The sequence below is a fragment of the Phyllostomus discolor genome, chromosome 1 (assembly GCF_004126475.2).
Source record: "Phyllostomus discolor isolate MPI-MPIP mPhyDis1 chromosome 1, mPhyDis1.pri.v3, whole genome shotgun sequence".
Classification (NCBI taxonomy): Eukaryota; Metazoa; Chordata; class Mammalia; order Chiroptera; family Phyllostomidae; genus Phyllostomus; species Phyllostomus discolor.
The window spans coordinates 214877093-214902998 of NC_040903.2; the positions used below are offsets into that span (position 1 = coordinate 214877093).

The 25906-nt window shown below is 62.8% G+C and overlaps 1 protein-coding gene across 1 annotated transcript; it reads left to right on the top strand.

Annotated features, from left to right (window-relative positions):
• Positions 1–1785: 1785 nt before the first annotated feature.
• Positions 1786–25906, top strand: HHIPL1 (HHIP like 1). The gene is made up of 9 exons (XM_028506314.2): positions 1786–2210; positions 8098–8744; positions 11374–11517; positions 14050–14378; positions 14839–14965; positions 16720–16865; positions 19731–19812; positions 22423–22505; positions 24232–25906. The coding sequence occupies exons 1-9, from the start codon at positions 1935–1937 to the stop codon at positions 24795–24797; spliced, it is 2400 nt and encodes a 799-aa protein (XP_028362115.1). The 5' UTR covers positions 1786–1934; the 3' UTR covers positions 24798–25906.

Here is a 25906-nt window from a genome sequence, read left to right on the forward strand (position 1 = left end):
AGACAGAGGGACCGCATGTGAGGGCTTCTGCTCGTCTTGCTGGGGGCTGCAGCATGTAACCCCTGCCGTGGCTGTGCGGGCGGGTGGCTGCAAATCCCTCTGGTGTCTTTGCTCCTCCCGCTGTCTGTGCAGTTCCCTAAGAACTCCTCCTTACACAGAGTGTCTTGTGCCTCCTGTAACGGGCTCAGTTAGTACACTGGAGGTGTGACTAAGGAGCCGGGAGGGGAAAGGTTGTGTAATCGTGTGTCCTGGGGCTGTGGCATTCACTGTGTCTCTTAGTTTCCCACCCCCAACACCCCTGTAGGAAGGACTGGAAGGTTACAGGGGGCTGGGGCTGGGGAAGTGCCTTCCCCCCGGGTGGATGGGTTCTGGTCAAGTCATTTCCCTGGAGAACGCTGTGGGTGTATTTCACCATGACAACTTTCCCCTCCCCCGTCATAGCCCTGAGGGGCCTTGGGAAGGTTCCTAGAGGTAAAATCACAAAACTATGACCCCCTTTTAGGCTGGGACCCCCCCTCTTGGAGTCTCTCAGTTTCATACTGTGCCCCCAGCAACTTATCAGAATTCTGGCTACGCCACCCTGCCAGTTCACGGCCCCAGCACCTTCTCCTGGTGACCAGATCCCGGCTGAGAGTGAGTGGGCTCCTCTTCAGATCCCAGGGTGGGGCTGCACCCCCGGACCTCAGTTTCTAACAGGTCTGTGGGGCTTTTCTCTCCCTGGCAGGGCAGGAGCGACGACTCCCAGCCCCCTTCCCTGTCGGGGCCGCAGTGGAGACGCTGGGGCGCTGGAGCTCCAGCTTTGCCCTGTGAGCTGGACAAGCTCCGAACTCCCCACTGGTGTGGCCCTGGCTTCATGATGGGGCCAGGACCCAGAGGTGTGACAGAGGGCAGAAGCCCTCCAGGGGCTGCAGGCGGGAGAGCTGGAAGCCCACCCGGGAGGTGTGCAGCCGTGGGACGGCGCGGGCCCCACAGGACTGGGCTGCAAGGGAGTCTGAGAGGGAAGAAGCCTGGGGTGGGGGCCCAGGGCGGACTTCGGAGACTGCCCCATCCTCCCTCCCCACCCCCACCCCTAGGTTTCACTTCTGCTTGTGCAACCTACCTGGGCAACATGCCCGGGCTTTGCCGGGCTCGGCCTCCATTTTTAAGTGATTCCGTGGGAATCCCCAGCCACTGGCTCCATTGCATCCCTACCCCGGCCCCATCAGAGATAGTGTTACCGAACCCAAGGGATGTTCTATTCAGTAACCAGACATGGTTGTTACAAGGTAGCTTTATGTACTTGCAGCGAGTAAAGGAGACAAGGGATTCATTCCCAAAGCCAAACGGGCTTGTACACAGCGTTGGGTCAATTACAGGTTGCTGTCTCCTTTGCAGTTGGCTGCACTTGCCCCTGTGAGTTCCGTCAAGGCATCTCCCGCTGTGCTGCAGAACACTGTGCTACATCTTGACTTGAACAAGGATAACACTTAGTAGTAACACTTAGAACTGCCCAGACCTGGACACCCTTGTCCTATCTAACACCGGGACTGAACCCAAGGAGCCACGGCCTCTGGCCAGGGCTCCTGAGCTGCAGGGACTCCACAGCGCCCAGGAGAGGAAGCTGAGTCCCAGCCAGAGCTGGGAACACAGCCGGCCCCGGGGGCCCCGGGAGGCCGGCCCATCGCCATTGTATTTGGAAAGGCTCCTCGTCCAGGAGGAAGGGGCTGCCGCAACCGGGAACCCAGCAGTGCGGTGTTCCAAGTTCTGCACGGGCACCTCCCTTCCTTCAGTCCCGCCCACGTGTCCCGGACCAGAGGTGTCCTCCTCCTTGCTGGGGAGGTCGACAAACTCGAGGACGGCCCCCGGAGGATGCTAGCTAGGCGGGAGGCGGGCGTTCAGGACGCGGCCGGAGGCTCCCTAGGGGCCGGGGCGGGGCGGAGCGGGGTGGTAGCGGCATGGCGGGACGGCGAGCCGGGGCCGCGGCCCGATCGCTGCTGGCGCTGCTGGTTTTGCGGGCACTTGGGACAGCGGCGCACCCGCAGTGCCTGGACTTCAGGCCGCCCTTCCGGCCCCCGCAGCCGCTGCCCTTCTGCTCGCAGTACTCGGCCTTCGGCTGCTGCACGCCCGAGCAGGACGCCGCGCTGGCCCGCCGCTTCGGGGCCCTGGCGGCGCGCGTAGACGCCGGCTTGTGGGCCGCGTGCGCCGGCTACGCGCTCGACCTGCTGTGCCAGGTGAGCGGGGCGCGGCGGTAGAGGGCGGAGAGGAGGCGACCGCGGCAACCCCACTGGACGAGCCGGCGGGTGGACAGCGGGCTTCGGGCCCTAAGGCCCCCAGCGGGAGTGATTGGGCCGGGGGAGGGGAGACGGGGCGTCTGGGGATGGCCAGGGCATTGCCATTCACTGGCGCTGTGACTTGGGCCTTCTCCGGGCCTCAGTTTCCCCTCCTGACGCAGGAGGGCCGGGTGGTGGAAGTCATCAGTCCCTCGGCGCTTCGGGGCTCCTCTGCCCGGGGACCTCCTGGAATTAGCCTTGCGGTGCTCCGGGAGAGGGAGCTCCGCCCTCACCGGGGTACCACGGGGGGGGGGGGGGGGGGAGCCATTGTCCCGAGGGCCTGCCGAGGGCATGGTCGATGCGCTGGCCTTTTGTTCGTCTCGGGGTGTGGGGGACCAGACCCTCAGACCCTGCGTGAGCCCCAGGCCTGCGCTGCCTCGGGCGCTGCCGGTGCCACCTGGGTTTGTGCCCCGCCTCTCGCTGGGATGGCGCCCCCGACTGGCAGAGGCTCTGGCAGCCTTCAAGATTCCCTGAGTGACATCTTTTTGGTGAAACCTTTCTGCCCCCATCTCCCCTCTGGGGGCGGAGCCGGGCTCCTGCTCACACCAACTTGTGGCTTAGCTGTACATGCTCCTCCTGCGGGGGCCTGATGCCGGGTGCCTGACCCGCACCGACGGGTAACGGGGTGCAGACTGTTAAGCCTTAAGGCTGGCCTTGGCCCAGCACCTGGGCGGTGAGAGGACCGGGGCCCGAGGGTCCTGCAGGGGCAGCGCAGTGTCCCAGCTTCAGCCCACAGGGCCGGGGTGGGGGTGCGGGGCTGGCTGGGAGTTTGACATCCTGGGAGTTGATCCTGGCGCTGCCCCTTCCCGATTGCATGACGCTGGACAGGTCATTCCGAAGCTCTCTGCATGTCCCATGACGGTCCTTGCGTCATCTTTAAGACGGAGGCAACCTTACCTGCCCCCAGAGTTGCACGCAGACCACATGACGAACAGGCACCTGGGTAGGGTTTCTTTGGGGCCTGCCTTCTCGGCCCCCATTGGCCGCCCAGCCCTGGGCGAGGGCTGGGCTGGGCCCAGAGGCCATGTGAGAGAGTCCAGGACCTGCGTGGAAGTCACACAGCCCAGTGATGGCCATGGTGAGTCCTGAGGCCCCACTCGTTGCCAGTATCAGTGGCCCATCTGGGTAGGCCGGTGGCTCAGCTGGTTGGAGCATCATCTCTTACACCAAAAGGCTGTGGGTTTGATCCCCAGGCAGGGCACATACCTAGGTTTCGGGTTCAATCCCTGGTCAGGGTGCATACAGGAGGCGACCTATTGATGTTTTACTCTCTCTCTCCCCCCGCCTCGGGTAAGGAATAAACATAAAAAAAATATTTAAAAAGGATGGAAGCAGGTGCCTTGAGGAGCTCCAGAATGCAAAGGAGGGGGGTGCATGCTCTTGGCGGTGGGCTCTGCTGAGCCCCCGGGCATCTCAGGGGAGCCAGCGCGGCCTGGTCTAGTGTCTGCCTCCATCACCTGCCTGGGGGCTCCCCGGGACCAGGTCCAGGCCCCTCCCACCCCTGGCCGCATAGCAGGTTCGTGAATTCACTCCACGTATGTTGGCTGAGCGCTTACTATGCAGCAGGCTCAGCAGGACGAATCGGGCGGATGCAGGCGAGGAGAAGGAAGGGGAGGGCCAGCCCTGCCACCTCCCCAGCAGGAGGCTCCCCCTCATTCCTTGGGAGTCTTCCCGGCATGGGCTGGCCTTGAGCAGCCCGCGGTGGAGTGGTTGCTAGCGCCTCACCCGAGGCTCTGCTGGGAGTGACCTCATGTCTGGAGTGAGCCGGGAGAGGGGAGAGGGCAGCCAGGGCTGGCCCACGGTTTCCCTGGCGGGGCCGGTGGGAGGGAGGGGGAGCGCTAGTTGGAGGACCGTGTGCCGCCACTGCGTCCAGATCCAAGGCCCCGGACTTCCACCCCCGGGGGCGGGGGCCCAGGTGCCTTGTTTACAAGTTGGAGGCAGTGACAGCAGGCCTGCACATCTGCCGTGGGGAGCTGGACTCCAGACGCGGAGGCGATGAAAACATGGCCCACGCCCGTCGACTCCTCCAGAACCTGCCCCCGTCCGCCGCTCCCCGGCCTCCGGCTCCGATGCCCAGGATGGCTCCCTGGCCAGAGGGCGTTCGTCCCTCCCGGCCCTTTCTGATCCTTTCTTGGGGCTTTCTTGGAAAGACCACACTTTCCCTGGAGAAGTCAGGGAAGGCTTCCTGAAGGAGGCAACGTTGGGCTGCATTTTTTAAAAATTTTAATTTATTAAAGCCCTGGCTGGCGTAGCTCAGTGGATTGAGCGCGGGCTGGGAAGCAAAGTGTCCCAGGTTCGATTCCCAGTCAGGGCACATTCCTGGGTTGCAGGCCAGGTCCCCAGTAGGGGGCGTGCGAGAGGCGACCACACACTGATGTTTCTTTTTTCTTTCTGCTTCCCTTCCCCTCTCTCTAAAAACAAATAAATAAAAGCTAAATAAATAAATAAATAAATAAAACAGCCCTGGCTGGCGTAGCTCAGTGGATTGAGCGCAGGCTGGGAACCAAAGTGTCCCAGGTTTGATTCCCAGTCAGGGCACATGCCTGGGTTGCAGGCCGTAACCCCCAGCAACCACACATTGATGTTTCTCTCTCTCTCTCTCTCTCCCTTCCTCCCTCCCTTCCTTCCCTCTCTAAAAATAAATAATAAATAAAATCTTAAAAATTTTTTGAATTTATTGATTGGAGAGAAAAGAAACACTCATTTGTTCCACTTTATTTTTGCATTCTTTGGTTGATTTTTACATGGGCCCTGATGGGGAATCGAACCCGCAGCCTTGGCATGTTGGGACAATGCTCCAACCAGTTGAGCTACCCAGCCAAGGGCCTGAGCTGCATCTTGACAGCCTATATTGTTGAAGCCTTCAGGGCACAAACACATGAGTCATCTCAATTTATTGCTCCCAAGGGCTCTGGGAGGTGGAATGCCTTCCCTCTTTTACAGATGAGGACCTACGCACGGAGAGGTTGAGGGGCTTGCCCGAGGTCGCACTGGGAATGGTAGACGCAGCCTCCAGCGTGCTCTGACTCCAAAGCCCTTCTCTTAACCACTTTGCCATATTGCCTGCCTTCTGAGGCCCCACCGTGTGCTGAGCCCTGGGGTCCCTGCCCTGGAGGGTCCCACAGTCCATGGGGTGGGGGGCATGCTCAGAGACCATTAAGTCCCAGCCAGGCAGACAGGCTGAGCCACTCGTGGCGGTGGTGATGTGAGAGCAGAAGTGGACAGCTCACCCCAGTGGCCGCAGATGAGCCGTGTGGTGACTGCGGCGTCTGCGACATGGACCAGGGGCCGCGGGAGCATCCCCGAGGGCCAGGGGAGCGCTGGGGCCCTGGGAGAATGGAGGAGTCAGAGGACACCTTTGAGCTGGACCTCGAGTCCTGGTTTCCAGACCCAGAAGTGGGCACGGCGGGCACGTCCTGCATGAGACCTTTGCACACAGAGGCTCGGTCTTCCTGAAGAATGGGCGGTGGGTGTGAGAAGCCTCCAGGACTCGGGACCGTGCATGGGTCTCGAGTGTCAGCAGCTGCCAAGTGGCGCCCCGGGGTAGCGAGGTGGCTGTCCCCTGTGCGGAACGGCCCAGGCAGCTGGGCAGTGTGGTGCTGGGTCGGTTTTCCATGGGTTTTCTGCAGCATCCCCCGCCCCCAGCCACCCCCCCCCCCCAGCCACCGTGAGGCCAGAGGCTGGCCGTCCTCCTTGTCCGCAGCAACCGCTGCCTCCTCTTGTCGTTTCCTGCTGCTGGGCCGCCCGGGTCTGGGCACCAGGCTCGCACGGCTCGAACGGCACACACATAAGGGAACACGGGCCACGAGGGAGGGCCTGCGGGCCCCACGTCTCAATGGGTGGGCGCGGAACTCCCCGCCTGGCTTCCCGGGGCACCCCCACCCCGACTCCCGCTCTAGGTAGGTCTGGGCCGGGCTCTGGCGGGCAGCAGGCCCTCAGGCGGGCTCCTGGAGCCCGTTCTGCTCCCCACAGTGTCTGTCAGCCCAGGATGGTGCCTGCGCCCGCCGGGGCCCAGTAAACGCTTGTCGAAGGAGTCCTCGCGGGCTCGTCTGGAACGGGCCCTAGTCTGGGCATCACGAGGCCCCCACCTCGGCCACTTCTTGACGGGCGACCCTTAAGCGTTGGTCCCTCACCTGTGCAGTGGGAGCCAGAATGACCACACCTCCTGAAGGCTGAGTGGGGCGAGTGTGCTCGCAGACCCTCCCTGGACCTCCCATGGCTGCTGGCAGGACTCAGGAGGCTCCGGGGGACCGCGGTGGAGGCAGATGACATTGCGCAGACCTGCTTGTCAGCGTGTGAAATGCGCTGTCCCTGCCTGGACCGGGGGCAGTGACTGACCAGGCCTCTAAGCACACCTCACCGGGCGGCCCTCAGCTCCACAGTAGCAGCCGAGGGGCCAGGAACACAGGCTGTGTGTGGTGTGACAGAAGCCACAGTCGAGTAACGGGAGGGAGCGGCTTCTGGCCCAGCGCCCGAGAACTCAGCCAAGAGGGCAGCCTGCCGGCCGCTGCCCCTGGAGGCCTGTTGCTGGAACCCAGCCCGGCCCGGCTGCGGGGGGTGACGGGGGGGGATGCGAGCTGTCAGCGCCTCCCTGACACCTCCAGGGCCCCTGGCTGGCCAGAGCAGGCCTTGGCCCGGTGAGCTCATGGCTGGGGAGCGTGTGTGTCGGGCACAGACGTGAGAAATCACATCTGCTCGCTCTCTGGGGGCTCCAGCCGAGGGACCTTGTAGAGCCCGGGGATCTGCGGCCTCTGCTCTGAGCAGGGGGGTACAGGGAGGGTGCCGAAGCAGGGGGTACTTAACTCACGGTGTCCCATCAGTGGCAAAGCCCTCAATGGGAGATGAGGGGTGAGCCTTGGCTGTTGGCTGTTGCCCATGAAGTCAGAGCCGGACAGAGCGGGAGACGGGGCCGGAGAGGGCGAGGGGGTCCGTTTCCTTTGTCTCACAGCAGGAGGGTGAGGGCGGCCCCCGGAGTGGAGGGCGGCCCCCGGGGACACCGGCCTGAGGAGTGGCCCTGGAGTCGGGAGCTAAACCAAGGAGTGCACTGTGCAGATACCGGGCAGGAACATCCATCGTGTTAAAAAAGAGAGTGTATAAAAAAGCCTCGGCCCTGGCCGGTGTGGCTCAGTGGATTGAGCACTGGCCTGTGAACCAGAAGGTCGCCAGTTCGATTCCCAGTCAGGGCACAAGCCCGGGTTGCGGGCTGGGTCCCCAGCTGGGAGCTTGAGAAAGGCAGCTGGCTGATGTTTTTCTCGCACATCGATGTTTCTCTCCCCGCCTCTCTCTCTGTCTCCCTCCCTTCCCCTCTCTCTGTCTCCCTTCCCCTCTCTCTCTGTAAACAAATAAATAAAATCTGAAAAAAAAAAAAACAGAGCCTCAGACCCCCCACGGGAGCAGCTGCTGATGCTCTGGGCCGTCGTAGCAGTAACGGTTGTGGTCATTTGTTCTAACCGAATCGCGAAGGCGAGAGAAAAAGAGGGAAGGTGAGGCCGGACCGGTGTGGCTCAGTGGGTTGGGCATTACCCGGCAAGGCGAGGGGTCACCGGTTCGATTCCCCGCCAGGGAGCACGCCCGGGCTCCGAGTTCAGCCCCTGGTTGGGCGTGCTCCAAACTCTTAAAGAAACGAATGTGAGGGGACAGGAGGCCCACGGTGGTGGAGACGAATCCCGCTAACACGCGGGTGGAGTTGTCCCGGTTCTACAGATCGGCAGCCTGGGGTTCTGGGGGTGGGCTGGCCGGTCCAAGGCCGCCACCACAGAGCAGCCCCGAGCCCTCCCTGTCCCCGCAGGAATGCTCGCCCTACGCGGCCCACCTCTATGACGCCGAGGACCCGTCCACGCCGCTGCGGACGGTGCCGGGGCTGTGCGAGGATTACTGCCTGGACCTGTGGCAGACCTGCCGGGGCCTCTTCCGCCACCTGTCGCCGGCCCGCGAGCTCTGGGCGCTGGAGGGCAACCGTGCCAAGTTCTGCCGCTACCTGGCCCTGGACGACCCGGACTACTGCTTCCCACACCTGCTGGTCAGCGAGAACCTCAACGCGAACCTGGGCCGCGTGGTGGCCGACGCCCAGGGCTGCCTGCAGCTGTGCCTGGAGGAGGTGGCCAACGGGCTGCGCAACCCCGTGGCCATGGTCCACGCCCGGGACGGCACCCACCGCTTCTTCGTGGCCGAGCAGGTGGGGCTGGTGTGGGCCTACCTGCCCGACCGCTCGCGGGTGGAGAGGCCCTTCCTGAACGTGAGCCGGGCCGTGCTCACCTCGCCCTGGCAGGGCGACGAGCGGGGCTTCCTGGGCATCGCCTTCCACCCCCGCTTCCGCCACAACGGCCGGCTCTTCGCGTACTACTCCGTGGGCGTGGACTTCGACGAGTGGGTCCGCATCAGCGAGTTCAGGGTCTCGGAGGACGACACGAACGCCGTGGACCACGGCTCCGAGAGGTGGCCGCCCCGGGGAGCCGGGCCCCGGGGTGGGGGGCTGAAAGGAGGCCGGGAGGGCGCAGCCGCTGGGGCTGTGGGCCGCACAGGGTGTGCCGTGCTTTGAATGTGACCCTGGGTGCGGGGGCGGGGGGGGGTGCGAGCCCCATGTTCTGGAGTCGGGGGAGGCGAACGTAGTTGTCAGACAGACGTCACGGGTTCACGTTCAAAGGCCCGGGTCAGGGGCTTCAGAAGGTTTGTTCCACTGGGTTCTCATACAGCCGGGTGTGGGGAGTGAGTACCAGTGTCCCCATTACTCAGATGAGGGAGTGGAGGCTTGGACGGGTGAAGTGACCCGCGAGGTCACCCAGCCAGGAAGCATCAGGGCTGGGCCCCTGGCCCGTCCGTCTTGCAAGCCCATCCCCCTGCTCCCCCCGCCCGCAGCCCATCACCAGGGCGCCAGGCGCTCACTCCCTGCTCACCTGGACCCTCCGCCACCGCTCCTGCCCTTGCAGGGGTGTCTGTCCCTGGCCTCCCAGGCTCCGCTCCCCCCAGCATGGAGCCGGCTCTCTGTGCTGTGTGTGCCCGACTCTTTCTAAACGGGCTCGGCCTGACCGGGCACCGGGGCACACGCGTCAGCCTGAGTCCAGCAGGAAAGTGAGCCCCGTATCGTCGGGTGGCTCGGTGGGCGGAACTTGACCTGGGAACAGGGACCGAGGTGTTCGGGTGATGACAGGGCAACCCGGGGAGGAAGTGAGGCAACTCTATGCTTCCACCCTTCGGGCTGCAGCCCTGGAGCGGGGGCTCTCGGCGGAAGCTGGAACCAGGGTGGGCCCGGGCGATGGGAATCGGATCCAGGAAGGAGGTACAGTTATTGCCAAGATGCTGCGTGGAGCGAGGAAGAGAGATGGGGAGGAGCACCCTGGCTCTTTTCCCGGCCCCCTGCCCTCCTAGGTCTTCAGGGGCTGAGCCTAGCTGGAGGGCACCTAGCAAAGGAGCATGGGAAATGTAGTTTTCAGGAACTGGCCATCTGAAATACAGAGCAGGTAGGGGAGGGCCAGGGCTGCACCTGAGAGCATATCGGTAAATACCAGCACATCATGTACTTGCTAAAACTGTAAAATCTTGACATCGAAGTAAAAGAAGGAAAAGGAATAAACTATGCTGGCTAATCGGAGGGCTCATGGAGAACTCATTATGTAGCAGTAATCTTGAACATGAGCATCCTGGCAGCCAGAGTAAAAAGGGGAAACGGTTCTCGTGATCATGGATGAGGCTGCACAACCAGTTATACCCAAGAGAGACCAAGTTTATCACATGGATCTCACAAAGGGGAGAGAGAGGGATGGAATGGATGTGTCTTCAACGGTGACATTTAAAAATTAATTCCTGATAAACACTGAAGGTGCAACGCAAAATAAATATATGAACATACTTTCAAGAGAGAGTTCAGCGAGGGTTCTCTGGGGACCTGGCAAGGACAAGCCTAGGCACGGCTGGCTCAGGGCAGGGCCGGGAATGAGGGGTCACCCTTGCCCGAGGCAGCTGTCCATCCCTGGTCCCAGGACTAGTGTGCCAATGGCAGGTGGTCAGCAGACAGCTGAGCAGTCCCGTCCACGGGGGACCTCTAGCTGGGGCTCTGTGTGCTCCCCCAGTGGTCTGTGTTGGCCTCACGTGGAAAGGCTTCCGGTCTTGGCTCTGAAGGCCCAACATTCTGGGTTCCAGTTCTTGACCTTGCTGCACCTTTGTTTTTCTAATCCCTGTTAATAAGCGATTTGTAACTCAGAGATCCACCCTGGAACATCAAGATCAGCCTGAGCACTTCAGCTGGAGGGAATTGAATACAATGGCTACAATGGTGTCCAGAGGGCTGGAGAAGGAGACGGGGAAGGTCAAGTTACCGCAAGAGGCTGCCTCCACTCATAGGCTAGCGGAACCGGAGGGCAGAGGCCCGTGCTGCTCGGTCACTGCTCCTGGTACCAAGGGTCCGGGCTGAAACCCGGAGTCCCTGTTCACCGGCCACTGTGGCCATCTCCACAGCCACGGCTCCTGGAGGCAGCGCCAGAAGCTGGGGAAATGGGGCATCTCCTCTCCTCTCGCCGTCCGCTCTCCACTGACCAAAGCTCGCTAGCAGCCAGCTGGCTGGCCACAGTATAGTGGAAGGCTCCCCCGTGGCAGTGAAGGAGGTTGCTGAGGGGGGGATGTGGAGGTGAGCACAGGGAGCCCGTGGAAAGTGCTGAGCTTACGTGGCTGGCGTGGGGGTAGCTATGACAGATGGAGGAGCCAGGTGTGCCTGGGTCAGCAGTTTCGAGGGATCATAACAGGGCAGGTGCTAGCAGTGGGGAGCAGTAGGAAAAGCACTGGACCAGAACTAGCGGATGTGAGTTCTAGTCCAACCTCTGCTGTGTGACCGTGGGCCAGTTGCTCAACCCCTCTGAGTGTCCAATTGCTCATTAGCACAACACAGTGAATTATCCACACCCAGCCTACCAAGTCTTTGTAAAAATCACCTGCCATAAAGGGCACAAAAAATCTTTCTAACTCCGAAATGGTGTCTAAGAGAGAAGAAGTTTTATGGCTGTGATCGTGTTTTGCATTTTGGGGGAGGTTATTGGGGGGGTGGTGATGCTGGGCATGGCTTATCTTCCTTTAGGATAATCCTGGAGATCAACGAACCGGCCTCGAACCACAACGGGGGCCAGCTGCTCTTCGGCGACGACGGGTACCTCTACATCTTTACCGGGGACGGCGGGATGGCCGGAGACCCCTTTGGGAAGTTTGGAAATGCCCAAAACAAGTATGTCCTGCTTTTGGCCGGCTGGTGGGCTGGGCTCACATACCCCTGGGTGACATACGCTCCAGGAGGGGAGTTACCTGCTCAGCCTCACAGTGCAGCGTCGCCCACGGGGCCTCGGGCCCCAGCCCAGCCTGCCGCTAGCCAGGCTGCTGCCTCTCGTCAGGTAGAGGAGGGGAATAGTGATCTCCGTGGGAAGGCTCGTCGTGAGGGGGGAAACAGTCGTGGCTGTGGACTGGGCCCACCTGCCACAGGTCCCTGAGAGGGGACATCCAAGGGCATCAGGGAAGGTAGCATTTTTTTAAAAATATTTTTTTAAAGATTTTATTTATTTATTTTCAGAGAGGGAAGGGAGGGAGAAAGAGAGAGAGAGAAAAACATTAGTGTGCGGTTGCTGGGGGCCGTGGCCTGCAACCCAGGCATGTGCCCTGACTGGGAATCGAACCTGTGATGCTTTGGTTCGCAGCCCCCGCTGAATCCACTGAGCTATGCCAGCCAGGGCAGAAGGTAGGATTTTTTTCTGAAGCCAGCCCAGCCCTGCTGGACCTGGAGGAAGGAAAGGGGTGCTTTCTCAGACCAAACGGGAGCGTGAGCTGGTGGGAGCAGGGCCGTATGGGCCCAGGGGTGTTCTGCCCCGAGGGGCGCCCTTGATGGCCCAGACACTGAAGCGCAGTGTTACCCTCACTTAGTCCACTCTTGGCTTGAGCAGGTGGCCTGCCGTCGGTCCACTCCTAGACAGACAGACAGCCACGCACCCCTGGCGTCTCGTGGGTCTAGACAAGGCTACCCCTGGGTCTCGGGGCAGCCTCCTCCACGCTCTTCACCAAAAATGACAAACCTTTTGTCAGCCCAGAAAGTGAAGCCGGCGGGGCTGACGTTGATTACGGTAATTAGCGTCTCCGCAGTGTGCGGCCCGTGCCTCGTCTGCGACAGTGCGAGAGTCGTCGCGGCTTTCTCGTGTTTGGGGTGTGTTTAGAGACACAGTTCAGCAAACGGAAATTAAGGATTTGTGGCTAATTGGACAGAACTTAAAACATTACTTTGCTGCTATGCGTCTTGCCTACGTGTCTATGGAAGCCTGGCACATGGCGTGTGGCTCTGGGCTGTGGTCTGCAGCTTGGTGCCCACCCAGCGGGCTGGCGCGTGCGAGAGAAGCCCATGGGGGCAGTGGGGAGTTACCTGAGGGGACTTTGTTGGGTGGGGGAGCTTTGTCACCCTCGAGAGGACGCTGAGAGACGTCTCTAAGGAGGGAGCCCTCGGGTGCTGATGCCGTGTGAGGGTAACAGGGCCAGGCTGCATCGAATGTGCGAGAAAGCACAGCAGACCTGCCCTGCAGATCTTAGCAGGAAACGGGAGGCTGAATTCTCGCTCTCCCTCCCACACTCTCCCCAGCCCGGAGGGAGGGAGCCCCCCAGGATGCCAACAGCCAGGGAAAAACCCATGTGATGGCTACGTAGGTGCCTCAGAAATCACAGACCAGTGTGTGGTCCCCATGTGCTTCCCATCGTCAAGCACAAGGCAGACTTCCCCCATCAGGTGTCACTTTTGTTACGTGACAAATGAAACCCACAAGCTGCTTGCCCTGGGAGCTGCATGGAGGTCAGGGCTGCACCCCTCCCTGCTCCACGTGTCTCTGGCAGGCCCCAGGAGGTGACGGGGCCTGGCTCCGAGTCCAGAGCCGCCTGGGGGGTCTGGCAAGTGGTTCCCCTCTCTGAACCTGGGTCGCCTCCTCTTTGACACTAGGGTGGAGGGTGTGGAGTGTGGGGTGACCTGAACCACCATAGAGACCTGTCTGCTCTCCAACATGCCTGGTTCTGCCTGCGACGGCCCGGGCTGGGGAGAGTGTGGGAGGGAGAGCAAGAATTCGGCCTCCCGTTTCCTGCTAAGATCTGCAGCGTTCTCTCTCCCGTCTCTGAGCCCCGGCCAGTGCTCTCTGTATGCTGCACTTGACTTTGCTTGTGGTCATTCATTCACTCAACAAATGCTTAGCGAGCACCCACTGTGTACCGAGCACTGTGCTGGGTGCTGGAAGCAGACTGCACGAGACATGGATTTATGTTTACCCTGTAGCACAGCCCCCTAAGAGGGCGGGGAAGAGGGACACCCCTCAGGTCCCGCAGAGGGTGCAGGCCCAGGGGCGGGGCAGTGTTGTGGTAAAGACTGGGTTTCTGCGGCCAGCCCCCGGGACTGGGCCCCAGCCCCAGCATTTCTAGCCATGCAGCGACTGGGCACTCATGCGGCCTTTCTGAGCCCAGCTGCCCTGTCTGTAAAATGGGGGGCCCACCAGAGCCCACCCTTCTGAAAGGTTAGTTGAGGTGCTGAAGCGACACCATAGATGGTATGTAGGCCCAGCGCTCGGGACAGGGCCGGCCTGTGGCGAGGGGCCTGTGAGCGCTGAATGAATAAAAGGAGTAGCTCAGCGGTCAGTAACCGGCGGAGTCTCGGGGCCCACAGCCACGGCCTTGCCTCTGGCGCTGCGGATGGCCCTGGTGCAGCGCGCGCCCCGAGCCCCTGCCGTCTCCCGCCCGCCCGCAGGTCGGCGCTGCTGGGCAAGGTGCTGCGCATCGACGTGGACCGCGGGGAGCGCGGCCGTCTCTACCGCATCCCGCCCGACAACCCGTTCGTGGGGGACCCCGACGCGCGGCCCGAGGTCTACGCGCTGGGCGTACGCAACATGTGGCGCTGCTCCTTCGACCGCGGCGACCCGGTGTCGGGCGCCGGCCGCGGGCGCCTCTTCTGCGGCGACGTGGGCCAGAACAAGTTCGAGGAGGTGGACCTGGTGGAGCGCGGCCGCAACTACGGCTGGCGCGCGCGCGAGGGCTTCGAGTGCTACGACCTCAAGCTGTGTGCCAACGCCTCCCTCGGTGAGCGCCCCCTCCTGCCCCTGTGCCCCACCCCCCACTCCCCACCCCAATGCTCTGCCCCGTCGCCACCCTTGAGGTCTGCACAGGGCTCAGTGAGACAGCCCCTTGGGGACCCGGATCCCAGATCCGCTCTGCACCCACAGAATGTGTGCCCTTGCCTCCCCCTGGGACCCCTCTCCCCCTACACCTGGGACCCCCTCCACTCGGCCCCTCCCCAGTTCTCCTGGGATGGTCCTTGCTCGTCTCACCTCCCCCCTCCCCCACCCACCAAACCTATGCTTTCCTCCCCACCTCACCAGCTGTAAGCGCCTCCCTCCCTTGCTGATGGGTGGGGGTCCCCATCTGCACCCTCCCGGTGCCCTCACATCCCCTTGTCCGGCAAGACTCAGGATGTCCCCGAAGCTTTCCTGTGGGGGAGGGGCTGCCCCGGGACTCACCCCAGCTTCTCCGCGCCCTGCAGATGATGTGCTGCCCATATTCGCCTACCCGCACAAGATGGGCAAGTCGGTCACGGGGGGCTACGTGTACCGGGGCTGCGAGTACCCCAACCTGAACGGCCTCTACATTTTCGGCGACTTCATGAGCGGGTAAGTAAGTGGCCTGACCTCAGTTCCGGGAGGCAGGGAGGGCGAAGGGGCGAGGTGGGAGGGACACTAAGGACTTCCTAGACCACTCATGGTCACCCTGGGGGGCCAGGACCTGTCACTGCACCAGCTGCCCAGGACCCCAGGGAGCTTTGGTCCCGGAGAGGTGCGGGAGGCCACCCTGCTGGGGAGAGGGGAGCTGGGGCTCTAGCTAGCCCAGGCCCACCCATGGGGGCCCCTGGAGACCTGCTGCCCGGGTCCCACACCCCATGGCAGTGCGACCCCATGGCTGGTGGGGCATTCCCCCAAACCTGTCGTGGGTCAGACTCCTTCCCCAGGGGAGTTTATGGGGCCTTGTGACCACCTCGTTCTCCCATTGTACAGAAGAGAAAACTGAGGCCCAGGGAGGATATGCGCCTGGCAGGGTGCTTGGACGTGCAGCCGAGGTGGCCTGGGTCCGAATCCTGGTCCCCTTTTTAGCTGTGTGACCTTGAGCCAGTCACTTGACTTCTCTGGGCCGCAGTTTCCTCATCTGCAGAATGGAGGTGGCGATGGAGCTGCCTGCTGGGCTGTCTGAAGATGGAGTTTGTTAGCACACACACGGCACTTTGAACTCAGCACACTTGCAGCGTCTGGTAGCTGCGGGTTGTCCCCACTCTAGACTCTGCGCGTGTTCCTCTGCAGGGGAAGGAAGGACCCAAGGGAGCCCGGGCGGGTGGGGAATTCTCCCCTGTTGCAGGCTGCCACCCTGGGTGGGTGTGTGTGTGGCCAGCTTGTCGGCAGCCGGAGCCGAGAGAAGCCCAGAGTGGGCCTCTGGATGCTGGGTCCTTCCCTCGTCTCCGCCCCTCTGTGGGGCCTGCCTCTGGGACTCAGCTATCCCATCTGGAAAGTGGGTCTAGATGAAGCCTGTGGCGGTACCCCAATTCTCCTGTCTCCCAAGTCACCTGGGCAGAGATTTAACTTATTCTGCCAACCTTTCCCAAGCCCATCTGCTGGGTCAGGCTCAGGGCCGGGGCCAGAGCCACAGAGTCGGAGAGAACCTGATACCCCAGTTGGGGAGACAGACAGACGGACACTCAGTCCACCCTAGTCCAGCCGCAGAGGTGTGTGCACAGTGCCGGAGAAGCCTGAGGCAGGGGCAGTCAGGAGGGCTTCCCGGCAGAGGGGACAGGGAGCAGGCCAGGAAGTATCAGCAGGTGGTGGACAGGCGGGGAAGGGAGTAAGGGGCCGGCTCGGCGCGCTGTGAAGGTGCCCGAGCTCCATCGCACGCTCTGAGGTGGAGGCAGCTCCAAAGTGCGTGCACAGCCCTGGACGCCCACGCCTCGTTGGTTCTGACGTCCAAGTCAGCTCCTGACTGCCGCCTGCGGGCCAGGGGGCGGGGCCTGGCAGAGGGGGCGGGGCCGAGCAGAGGGGGCGGGAACCAAGCGCGTCTTTAGGTCTCTGTGCCTTCCCCCGCCTGCTTCACTGGCACACAGTAGGTGCTCGGTAAAGACGTCACTCAGGACTAGCTTCATGGATGTCAGGGGCCCCATGCCCAGAAGGACCCACTCTTGGGTGAATGCTCTGCTGTCGCTCTCTTGCAGTTCTTACCTTTGGCGCGAGGGGCCCTGCCTGCTCATTTTGCACAGGACCCTGCAATGATATATGGTCCCAGTTGCCTGGACGATAGATGAGTGGGTGGATGGGTGCGCTGGTGGGGGGTGCGACTCCCCTGGGCGCCACGCCAGGCACGCCCCACAGCTCCTCTTCCTCCGCAGGCGTCTGATGTCCCTCCGCGAGGGCCCGGAGCCGGGCGGGTGGCAGTACAGCGAGCTCTGCATGGGCCGCGGCCAGACCTGCGAGTTCCCCGGCCTCATCAACAACTACCACCCACACATCATCTCCTTTGCGGAGGACGAGGCCGGTGAGCAGCGTTGGGCTGCCCTCCCCCCCTCGCCTGACGGGTCCCCACCCCGTGGGCTCCTCTGGCCTGGGGTTCCAGGGGAGGGGTGTTGGGCCTGAAACCACCCTCAGGGTGAAGAACGCTGTGTTCAACCTTGCTTGAGCCTCATCCTGGCCGGTCTGGGCTTCTGTTTCCTCCCCTCCCCGCCTCCGCCCTGGGCAAGGTTGCTGCGAGGGGTAGCCTGACGCTTTGGGGAAGAGTCGGGGGCAGTTAGGGGGCCAGGAAAGTCTCCGTAATGGTGGAAGTGCAGGCGGGAGGGGGGGGGAACACGAGCGCCTCCCAAGACCTTCACCCCCTTGGATGCCTAATGTCAAGTGCGTCCGGGCCTGTGAAATGAAGCCACATTGTCTTCAGGGAGCGGGTAGGCACCACCTTTTGCGGTTAGTGGGTCCTGCACTCCAGCCCCTGAGTTCCGATGCGAGGATCAGTGGGGGAGGGGAGAGGAAGAGGGGCCACAGAGGCTGGGTCCTGCTCCAGCCGCCTGCCTTTGTCCTTGGCCCTGGTTTGTCCCCAGACAAAAGCCTAGGGGCCCCCAGTGGGGCCTAGTGGATGCTTGGCCCAGTTGCTGGGCAACGCCCACCCGGGGGCCTTTTGAGGGGGTTTCCCCCGCAGAGCCCAGTGCCCAGAGCCCCCAGGCCTGAGTCTGGGAAACCTTTGTTGGACCGACACCCATCAAAATCTGAATTTTCCAAAGGGCAGCCCCAGCCCCCACCCCCCTGCCCAAGCCCACTGGGCTTTTGAAAATCCTTTCTTTTGGTCAGTAGGGGGTTAATGTGTTTTGGAAGGAGGGGTGCTCTCTCTCCACCCCCCCCCCCCCCACCGTAATAACCGTCCAGCAGAGAGGCAGGGCCTGGAGGGTGCATTTCCCAGGGGCCCTCCCTCAGGCCCTGACACTGAGTGACTTGACGGACGGCCGGCACAGCCTGCTGGCCCGGCAGCCCCAGAAGGCACAGCCCCGGGTCCAGGGCAGGCAGACCTCTCCCAGCTTAGGCTCCCCTCTCTGTGTCGCTAGTTGTTCCTCTGATGCTTGCAAATTGCAAAACAAGGACCTCTGCTGGCCTGGTGTCCCCCAGGGGCCATCCACGTCAGAGAGGGGCCGTCCACCCCAGGCAGGGCCCTTCGGTGCCCACGGGGCTCCCTCCCTGCCTGCTCCTGGGGTGGGGGCTGTGGCTCTGGGCAGCACGGGGCTGGAGGGGGCCGTGGGGTGCGGCTGGTCCCCCCTGTCACTGTACAGATGGGGACACTGAGGTTGACTGTTCCTGCCCAGTAGTACAGCTCCCAGCCTGGCCCCGGAGGCTGGGCTGGGGGAGTGGAGTCGCTCCTGGGGGCTGCAGTGTAGGTGGCAGGGCCGCACTGCTGGGGAGGCGACAGTGGCTCCCAAGGGCCTCTCTCCAGAAAACAGGCCCCAAGAGGGAAGCAACGGGCCCAAGGCTATACAGCAAATTCGTGGCTGTGCCTGTGAGCTGTCCAGCAGGAACCAGTTGTCCAGGGCGCCCCACACTCCCCCCATGGGGCATCATCACCACGCATCCTTGTTGCCCCCACCCCCACCCCCACCGCAGGCAGCACTGGTGCTCCTGCCCATCCCCCCAACCCCCAGCCCCAGCTCCCCGCCGTGGTTGGATCTACCCCAGTTACACAAGTCACCTCTCAAGCGTCCTCCCCTCCGTGGAATTCCCAGGGTTTCTTGGGCCTTGAGTCTCAGACCTCGCCCCCATGCAGCCCTCCCGGACTGCACCAGTGGCCGGGGGTGTGCCTTCCTCCAAGCGGCCCCATCACTTTCTGCCTCGACTTCTCCTTGGGGAAATCACCTCCGCCCCACCCTTAAGAGAACTCTCCGCTGTCCCACAAGGACAGTAGAAGGTACTGGCATGGCTGACCGGATACACTGGGTCACATGTGGCCTGTGTCTGGGCCGCGCAGCCGTGTGTCCTACGTAAGCATGGGCTTGGGGACAGAGACGTTCCTGAGATCCGGGCCTGGCTTAACCACTCTGCCGCTGTGTGACTCTGGACAAGTCACCTGGCCTCTCTGAGCCTCTGTTTTCTCCTCTGTAAGATGGGAATGATGGGACCTAGTTTCTAAACACGTGCCTCTGGCAACAGGGGCGGGGGGCAGATTGGGCTGAGGAGAGAGCGGAGACCTGATGTTTCCTGAGCGCGCCTGCCGTGCCGGGGGCTCAGGACTCCGCTCCTGAGAGGTGGGGAAACTGAGGCTTGGAGTGGGGCGATCCAGGAGCAGGGACTGGCCTTCACGCGGGAGACCCCCCAAGCTATCGTTCTGCCTGCTGGTCGGTGGAGACAGACTCGGGCCTCAGGGAGCCAGCAGGACCCAGATCCTGCATGGCAGGGTCGACGGCAGGAAGAGCTAATGCTGGTTGAGCTCTTTTAACCCAAATAACGGTCCTCTGAAGCGGTTCGTTGTGGGAGGAGCACGCGGAGGCTCGGAGAGCCCCGTGCCGGCACCGCCCGGTCGGCAGAGGCCGGGAGCTGGGCCGAGGACCCTCGCTGTGCCCAGAGGTGGCAGCGCTGAGTGCGAAACCCAGGCTGGTTGCCAGGGGCTGGCGCACACTGGGAGGCAGGCCAGAGCAGAGAGCTCCGTCCTGGGCGGTCTGGGCAGGGTGGCCACGGTCCAGGACACTGGGCGGCGGGGTCTGGGGCACGTCTGGGTGCCTTCTCAGGCTCGGTCTCCAGTCCTGGGCACGGGCAGGCGTCCCGCAGAGCCCCTGGGGGCGGGGGGTTCGTCTCAGAGCCCGAGGAGGGGCGCGGGGCTGGCCGGGACGGGGTCCGGGTGGCATTCTCACCCCTTCCCTTGTTTCCTGCCCAGGGGAGCTGTACTTCATGTCCACGGCCGTGCCGAGTGCCACGGCGGCACGGGGGGTTGTCTACAAAGTAATCGATCCCTCCAGGTGAGTCCGCCCGCGGCAGTCCCCCCGCGGCTGCTGCCATCCGCCCAGAGCCTCACCGCCCTCACTTGCCTTTTCCCTCTCTGCCGCCCCCTAAGCTGGGCAGGACTCCCTCCCCGCTGTTCAGGTGGGGAAACTGAGGCCCACGGAGGGGAGGTGACTAGACAAGCCCATCCTGCTGGTGAGGGGCAGACCCGGGACTCGAAACCAGCCTGGCAGCCCCAGGTCCACCTGTCTCCATGGTAACAGGGCGTCGGGGACGCGGATGGGGCCGAGAAGCTCAGGCCCGTCGTCACGCTGAACAGAACTCTTGTTTAAATTTTAGAGCAGTTTTAGTTTTACAAGCTGCAAAGACAACACAGAACTTTTCCCCTGAGCCCTGCACCCACTGTCCTCTGCTGTCCAAACACCGGACGTGATTCCAGTGCCCTTGTCCCGCCTAATGAGCAGTATCGGTCCGTTACTACTCGTTAAACTCCACCCTTCTGTTTGAAACGCATCTCGGCGTTTTCTTCATGTGCTTTTTCCGGCTCCCGAACCCCATACGGAACCCCACGTCACGTCTGGCCACCACGCCTCCTCCCCCTCCCCTGGTCTGGGGCAGCTTCTTGGGTGTCCCTGTTTCTGGAAGGACAGACCTGTTCGTTACTGACATAAACTGTCAAGAGAGACAGAAGCAAGCCCTGGCTGGCGTAGCTCAGTGGACTGAGCGCGGGCTGGGAACCAAAGCATCGCAGGTTCGATTCCCAGTCAGGGCACATGCCTGGGTTGCAGGCCACAGCCCCCAGCAACCGCACATTGATGTTTCTCTCTCTCTCTCTTTCTCCCTCCCTTCCCTCTCTAAAAATAAATAAATAAATAAAATCTTAAAAATTAGAAAAAGAGAGAGAGAGAGAGAGAGAGAGAGAAGCACTTCCTGGCCCCTTCTGCTTCCCGGAGGTCTCTCCCTCAGGTCTTTCCCGGGGGGGAGCTCCAGGGTTTCCATCATGCGGAAGGACACATGCACGCTTTGCATTTTTCTTCGCCTCGTTTTCCCTATTTGGTATAAACATTTCCACGTTGCTACATCACCCTCCAAAGGATCGCTTTTAATGGCTGCGTAATTTTCTGTTGAGTCACCGTGCCCTCATTCTCTTACCCGTTCCTTGGACATTTCCAAGTTTTTTTAAAAGGGTGCTTCTGTAAGGAAATGTCACATTTCGGGAGCACCTAATTCGTGCCAGATGCCGCCCTGGACCTGTCGTTGCCTTGGTTTGTGCAGCTGGGCCGTTCGGCAGCCGGCCGTTCCGCTCAAGGTCTCGTGGGTCGGAGGAGCCAGAAACCGGCCAGACTCCCTCCCTCCCTCCCCTCCTCCCTCCCCGCCTCCCTCCTTGGCCTTCCTCATCCCTTTCATTTTCCTCTTTCGGGGTCAGTGTGTTTCTTCGCCTTGCAGTCTAGTGCACGGAGGCCACGTCACAGAACATCCGGAGAACGAAGCCACGGGGCATGGAGGGGGTGGGGGTGGAGCGGGTGGGGGCGGGTTCGTCCGTTGCTGCCCACGCGTCACACGACAGCTGTGGCACTTTTTGGTCTCTCTCCTACTTTTTTGCATAACCAAAATCTTTTACATAATTCCCTTAAGGAACAGCCCCGCTGGGGCTGTGTGGAGAGTGTGGATGGCCCGTGGGTGCAGGGCCACCAAGAGCCCACCCACCCTGTCCCCAGAGCTGACTAGTGTGTGTGGCTGCATGCATTTCTTCAGCCTCTTGGGGGCAAAGGCCCGTGTCCTTGGTTTCCCCCTTTTGCCAGGCCCACGTGGAAGCCACCTCGTGTCACATGGCTGCTCCGCCCCTTGGGTTTTCCCCTTGCATTGCTGGAACCTACGGGGGCCTCGCACCCACATGGTCAGCCCCAGGATCCGGTGGGTCCCGTTCAAAGACAGAGGAACAGTCAAAACTGGTTAAAATGGACTTTGATTCCGTACCAGTGCCCCTCTGGGGGGCCGGCGGAGCCCAGTTCGCAGCCCTGGCAACCCCCCCGAACTCCTTTCTCTGCCCACTCTCAAACCCGCTCCTCCAAGGCCGCAGGCCCCCCAGCTCTGCTGCCAACCCCGAGGCACCCCCCCGCCCTTTCTGTCTCTAAACTGATGGGATCTTTCCCGGCTTCCTCCGGGAAGCGGAAACTCGGTTTCCGCATCGCCAGAAGTCCAGAACCAGAGGGGCCGAGGGATGCCCTCCTCTGGGGCCGTGGGGCCCGGGAGGGTGGCAGTTGCAGGGCCGGAGGGCGGGCTATGGGGGCAGGGGGATGCCACGGGACCGTGTTCCAAGGACAGGCCGTGCTCTGAGAAACGTCTCAGGCGAGCCCCCCCATCCCCCCGCAGAGGCCGTGCAGAGGGGTTCCTGTGCTGGGGAGGGGCTCTGACGGGTGCCAGGGCGTGGGGGTGTGGGCGCACTGCCGGCCACACTGCAGGTGCGTCACAAACGGCCACTGTTGTCAGTCCGTGCACACACCTGCCCAGGCCTGAAAGCACACTGGCCGGTCCCTGTTCTGCCGGGCCGCAGGGGGAGGGCGAGGTCAGAGGGATGCACTCAGGGCGGGCCCCCGGGGCACTCATGACCCCCTGTGTGTTGGCAGACGGGCGCCCCCGGGCAAGTGTCGGACCCAGCCCGCCCAGGTGAAGGTGAAGAGCCGCCTCATCCGCTTTGTGCCCAAAGAAAGTAAGTGCCCCCCAGCGGGGACACGGGGGGGGGGAGGGGAGGGGAGCTCCACAGCCCACGGCCAGCAAGGGCCCTGCCAGCCGGACTGGACGCCCGCCCTCAGCCCTGTGCCGAGTCCTGCGCTGGGCACACGGTAGACACTCAGTGACAGTGGGTGGTGTGTGTCAGCCCCAGGCCGTGGTGGGTGGCCCCCAGGGGGGTGCAGGTCTCAAAGGGAGCATGGCACAAGGAGAAACAGCTGTGGCAGGGAAGCTACACTCAGACTTCGTGGGAGGGATGGGAAGGAGGGTGTATCGGTGTGTGAGCAAGGAGTCCTGGGGAGAGTTACTCCAGAGGCCAGGGCCCCTGGGGGAGGGGCGTTGGCGCCGGGCCTGCCATACATGGTTTTGCTTTGCCAAGGGTGGTGGGGAGGGTCCGGGTGCCAATCTTATGACCTGGGGGTCCCGACAAGGCCCCCAGTGACTGCCCCTGGATCGGGGGCCGACTGGGAAGGGTTTGTCCTGGGGAGGAGGCTGTTAAAGGGGCCGAGGCTAGGTGGGAGCGGAGGCCCGGCGTTGCCAGGCTTTCGGGGCTAAAGAGAAGCCGGAAATCCACCCATTGATGATTTAATTCATTCAGTTAGCACCCAACGTGCTTCATTCTGGGGCGATAAAACTGAGCAAGACGGATGTGGTGTCTGCCTTCTGGAGTTGTTACATCCAAATCTTTCCATTTGAAAATGTTGGCTTTTAAAACCCACCTCGTGGGCCAAAGGAACTACTTCAGCAGGTCAAGTGTACCCAGAAGGTCAAGTGTACTCGGTTGGCAGGCTGGGTATGGGGTTGCAGGAAGAGGGACAAGCTGGGCACCTGGGTAAGTGGGAGTGCGTGGCCTGACTGAGGAAGGGGTACCCTGGGTAGAAGAAGTTGGGGGACAGGGAGAGCTGGGGTTTGGGGGAAGTTAAGTCTAGCCTCAGTTGGCTTCCAGCCTTGACCAGTTTTCCACCCACTCATCCAGGAGTTTCTGATACTTTTGCGAGTGACCTGCTCTATGCAGGATGCTAGAGCCACAAGGAGAAGTCCGACCAGGCCCTGTCCTGCCTGGGACAACAGAGAAGTCGCTTAGTGTCCCAGGCCCAGTGGCAGGAGAGTGTCCCAGGTGCCACAGGGGCCCAGAGCAGTGTGGGATGGTGGTGCTCTTGGAGCAGAGGCTGGGGATTGGGCCTGGAAGGAGGAGGGAGCAGCAAGAGGCAAAGCGGGAGAAGCTGGCGGCAGCCTGGGGGCCAGAGGGGCCTTGGGCAGCCTGGCTCTCACCCAGCCCGTGGGCCGGGGCCCCTCAGCAGTCCTCTCCATCAGCAGGGTTTAGCGTCCCCACCCGGAGACCAAAGATTGGAACCGGAAAGGGTCGCTTGCTCTGAGAAGCCCTCCCAGGCACACCTTCCCTTCCACTGAGCTCCTGAGTTTGTAGTGTGGGAGGCCTGTCCCCGCTCCCACCTCCCCAAGACTAGGACGCCCAGGAGGTCGGGGTGGGGGGGCCCATCAGCAGACAAAGCGGCTGCCAGTGTCTGCGGGATCACTGAAGAAGCACCTTGCGCCCAGCTGCAGGTGCCCAGGGGACCGAGAGGCACGCCGGCCTCGGCGTCTGAGTGAAGGGCAAAATGAGGACGCCTTTCCCTGGGGTCTGCACCCTGGGGTGGAGAGCCAGGGTGGCCAGGGTGGCTCTGACTGCGGGCTCTTCCTCTGTGCAGAGTTCATCCGGAGAGCAGAGGGCACACCTCAGCCCACAGTGCGTGCGACCACCAGGGCGCCCCGCCGCCGCCGTCCCACAGCCCCTGCACCAGTGCCCACCCCCCGCCCAGCACGGCCCACCCGGCGCCCCGCACGGCCCACACAGAGACCTGGGGGCCGGAGGGCCAGTGGGCGCCGGCGGGGCCGGCCGGGCAAGGAGAACCCCTCGCCCCCGAATGGCACGGTGCGCCTGGTGCGTCCCGTGGGCCTGAGCCCGGGCAGCGGCCGCGTGGAGGTGTTCGCCAGTGGACGTTGGGGCACTGTGTGCGACGACCGCTGGGACATCAAGGCCGCCGCCGTGGTGTGCCGCCAGCTGGGCTTTGCGCATGCGGTTCGGGCCACCAAGCGCGCCGAGTTCGGGGAGGGCCGCGCGCTCCCCATTCTGCTGGATGACGTGCGCTGCGCAGGCGACGAAAAGACCCTGCTGGAGTGTGGGCACGCCGGCCTGGGCAAGCACAACTGCGACCACCAGGAGGACGCCGGCGTCATCTGCAGCCACGAGGACCCCGACCTGCCAGCCAGCTAGTCGGCCTGGCCGGCCTGGCCACGCCCCCGTGCGCCCTGGTGCGTGCACGTGCGTCCCAGGGCGGAGGTGGCCACGAATGCGGAGTGGACGGCGGCACATCAGAACCTTGGACAGTGTTCTCTGTGTGTCCCTGCTCACGTGTCCCCAGGCGGGAAGCCACCCAGGTGTTGGGGCCTGGGCCCCTGTGGTGTGGGGTCCTGGGCAGAAGGCAATCTTTTCTTACCTCTGGGCGGCAGCAAGGACACAGTCCTGGCTTCGGACCCTGAGCACTGCGGGCAGCCGCCCTTCAAGGATGACATGGCCCCCGGCTGTGTTAACAGAGGCACAGCGGGTGGACGGGGGGAGGGGACCAGGCCTGCCTGCCCACGCAGGAGTGGAAGGCCCTGGACCAGCTGAGGAATGCGTGGCCTGAGGAATGTGGCCAGAGAACAGGGATGGGGGGGTCCGGCAGTCAGAGGCGCTGAAGAGAACAGCAGGGCCTCCAGTGGGACAAAGAGAAGTCATGAAACCGATGGGTCCAGGGTGACCGTGGGCTGCCGCTGCCCCGGTGAGGGTCAGGCTGCCGGGTGGAAGCAAGGGCCTGGGGAGAGCTGGCTGGGGGGAGGGAAGGCAGTCCTGTGTGACCCCTGGGGGAAGTCTCCTGGGCATCCTGGATGTTGGACCCATGTGGGTGCTCTGGGTGCGGGGGAAGGTACGGGGACACCCAACCCTAAGGCCTGACTCTACCCTGCTCCTCAGGACAGAAGTCACTCAGACACTCCCACTACCAGGGTCCCCCGGTGAGGGGGGGACTTCAGGCTCCTCCACTGTCAAGGCTGCGTTGGGGCCTCTCGGGCTGCCTGTGCCGCCTCCAAGCCCAGCCCTGCTCAGCAAAACCCCAGGGAACCCTCCCGTTCCTCCAGCACCACCCCAGGGCCCCTGGGCCGTGGGCCCAGTGAGACTACTGGTGTTTGTCGCCCAGGGCTGTGCCAACAACGCTTCCGTTTACAAGCCCTTCCTGCCTCCTCTCTGACGCCTGCCCGGGAGCCAGGGGTTTGGGGGCGGGGGTGGGGCCCTCAGACTCCGGCTCACAGGCAGAAGTTTCTTTGCCCACCGAGGGCCTAGGGGGA

Excerpts from the sequence above, each read along its gene's own strand:
- HHIPL1 (XM_028506314.2), top strand. The coding sequence starts at position 1,935 with ATGGCGGGACGGCGAGCCGGGGCCGCGGCCCGATCGCTGCTGGCGCTG. Across the intron at positions 8,745-11,373 it reads GTGGACCACGGCTCCGAGAG|GATAATCCTGGAGATCAACG; the intron begins GTGGCCGCCCCG and ends ATCTTCCTTTAG. Across the intron at positions 19,813-22,422 it reads AAAGTAATCGATCCCTCCAG|ACGGGCGCCCCCGGGCAAGT; the intron begins GTGAGTCCGCCC and ends GTGTGTTGGCAG.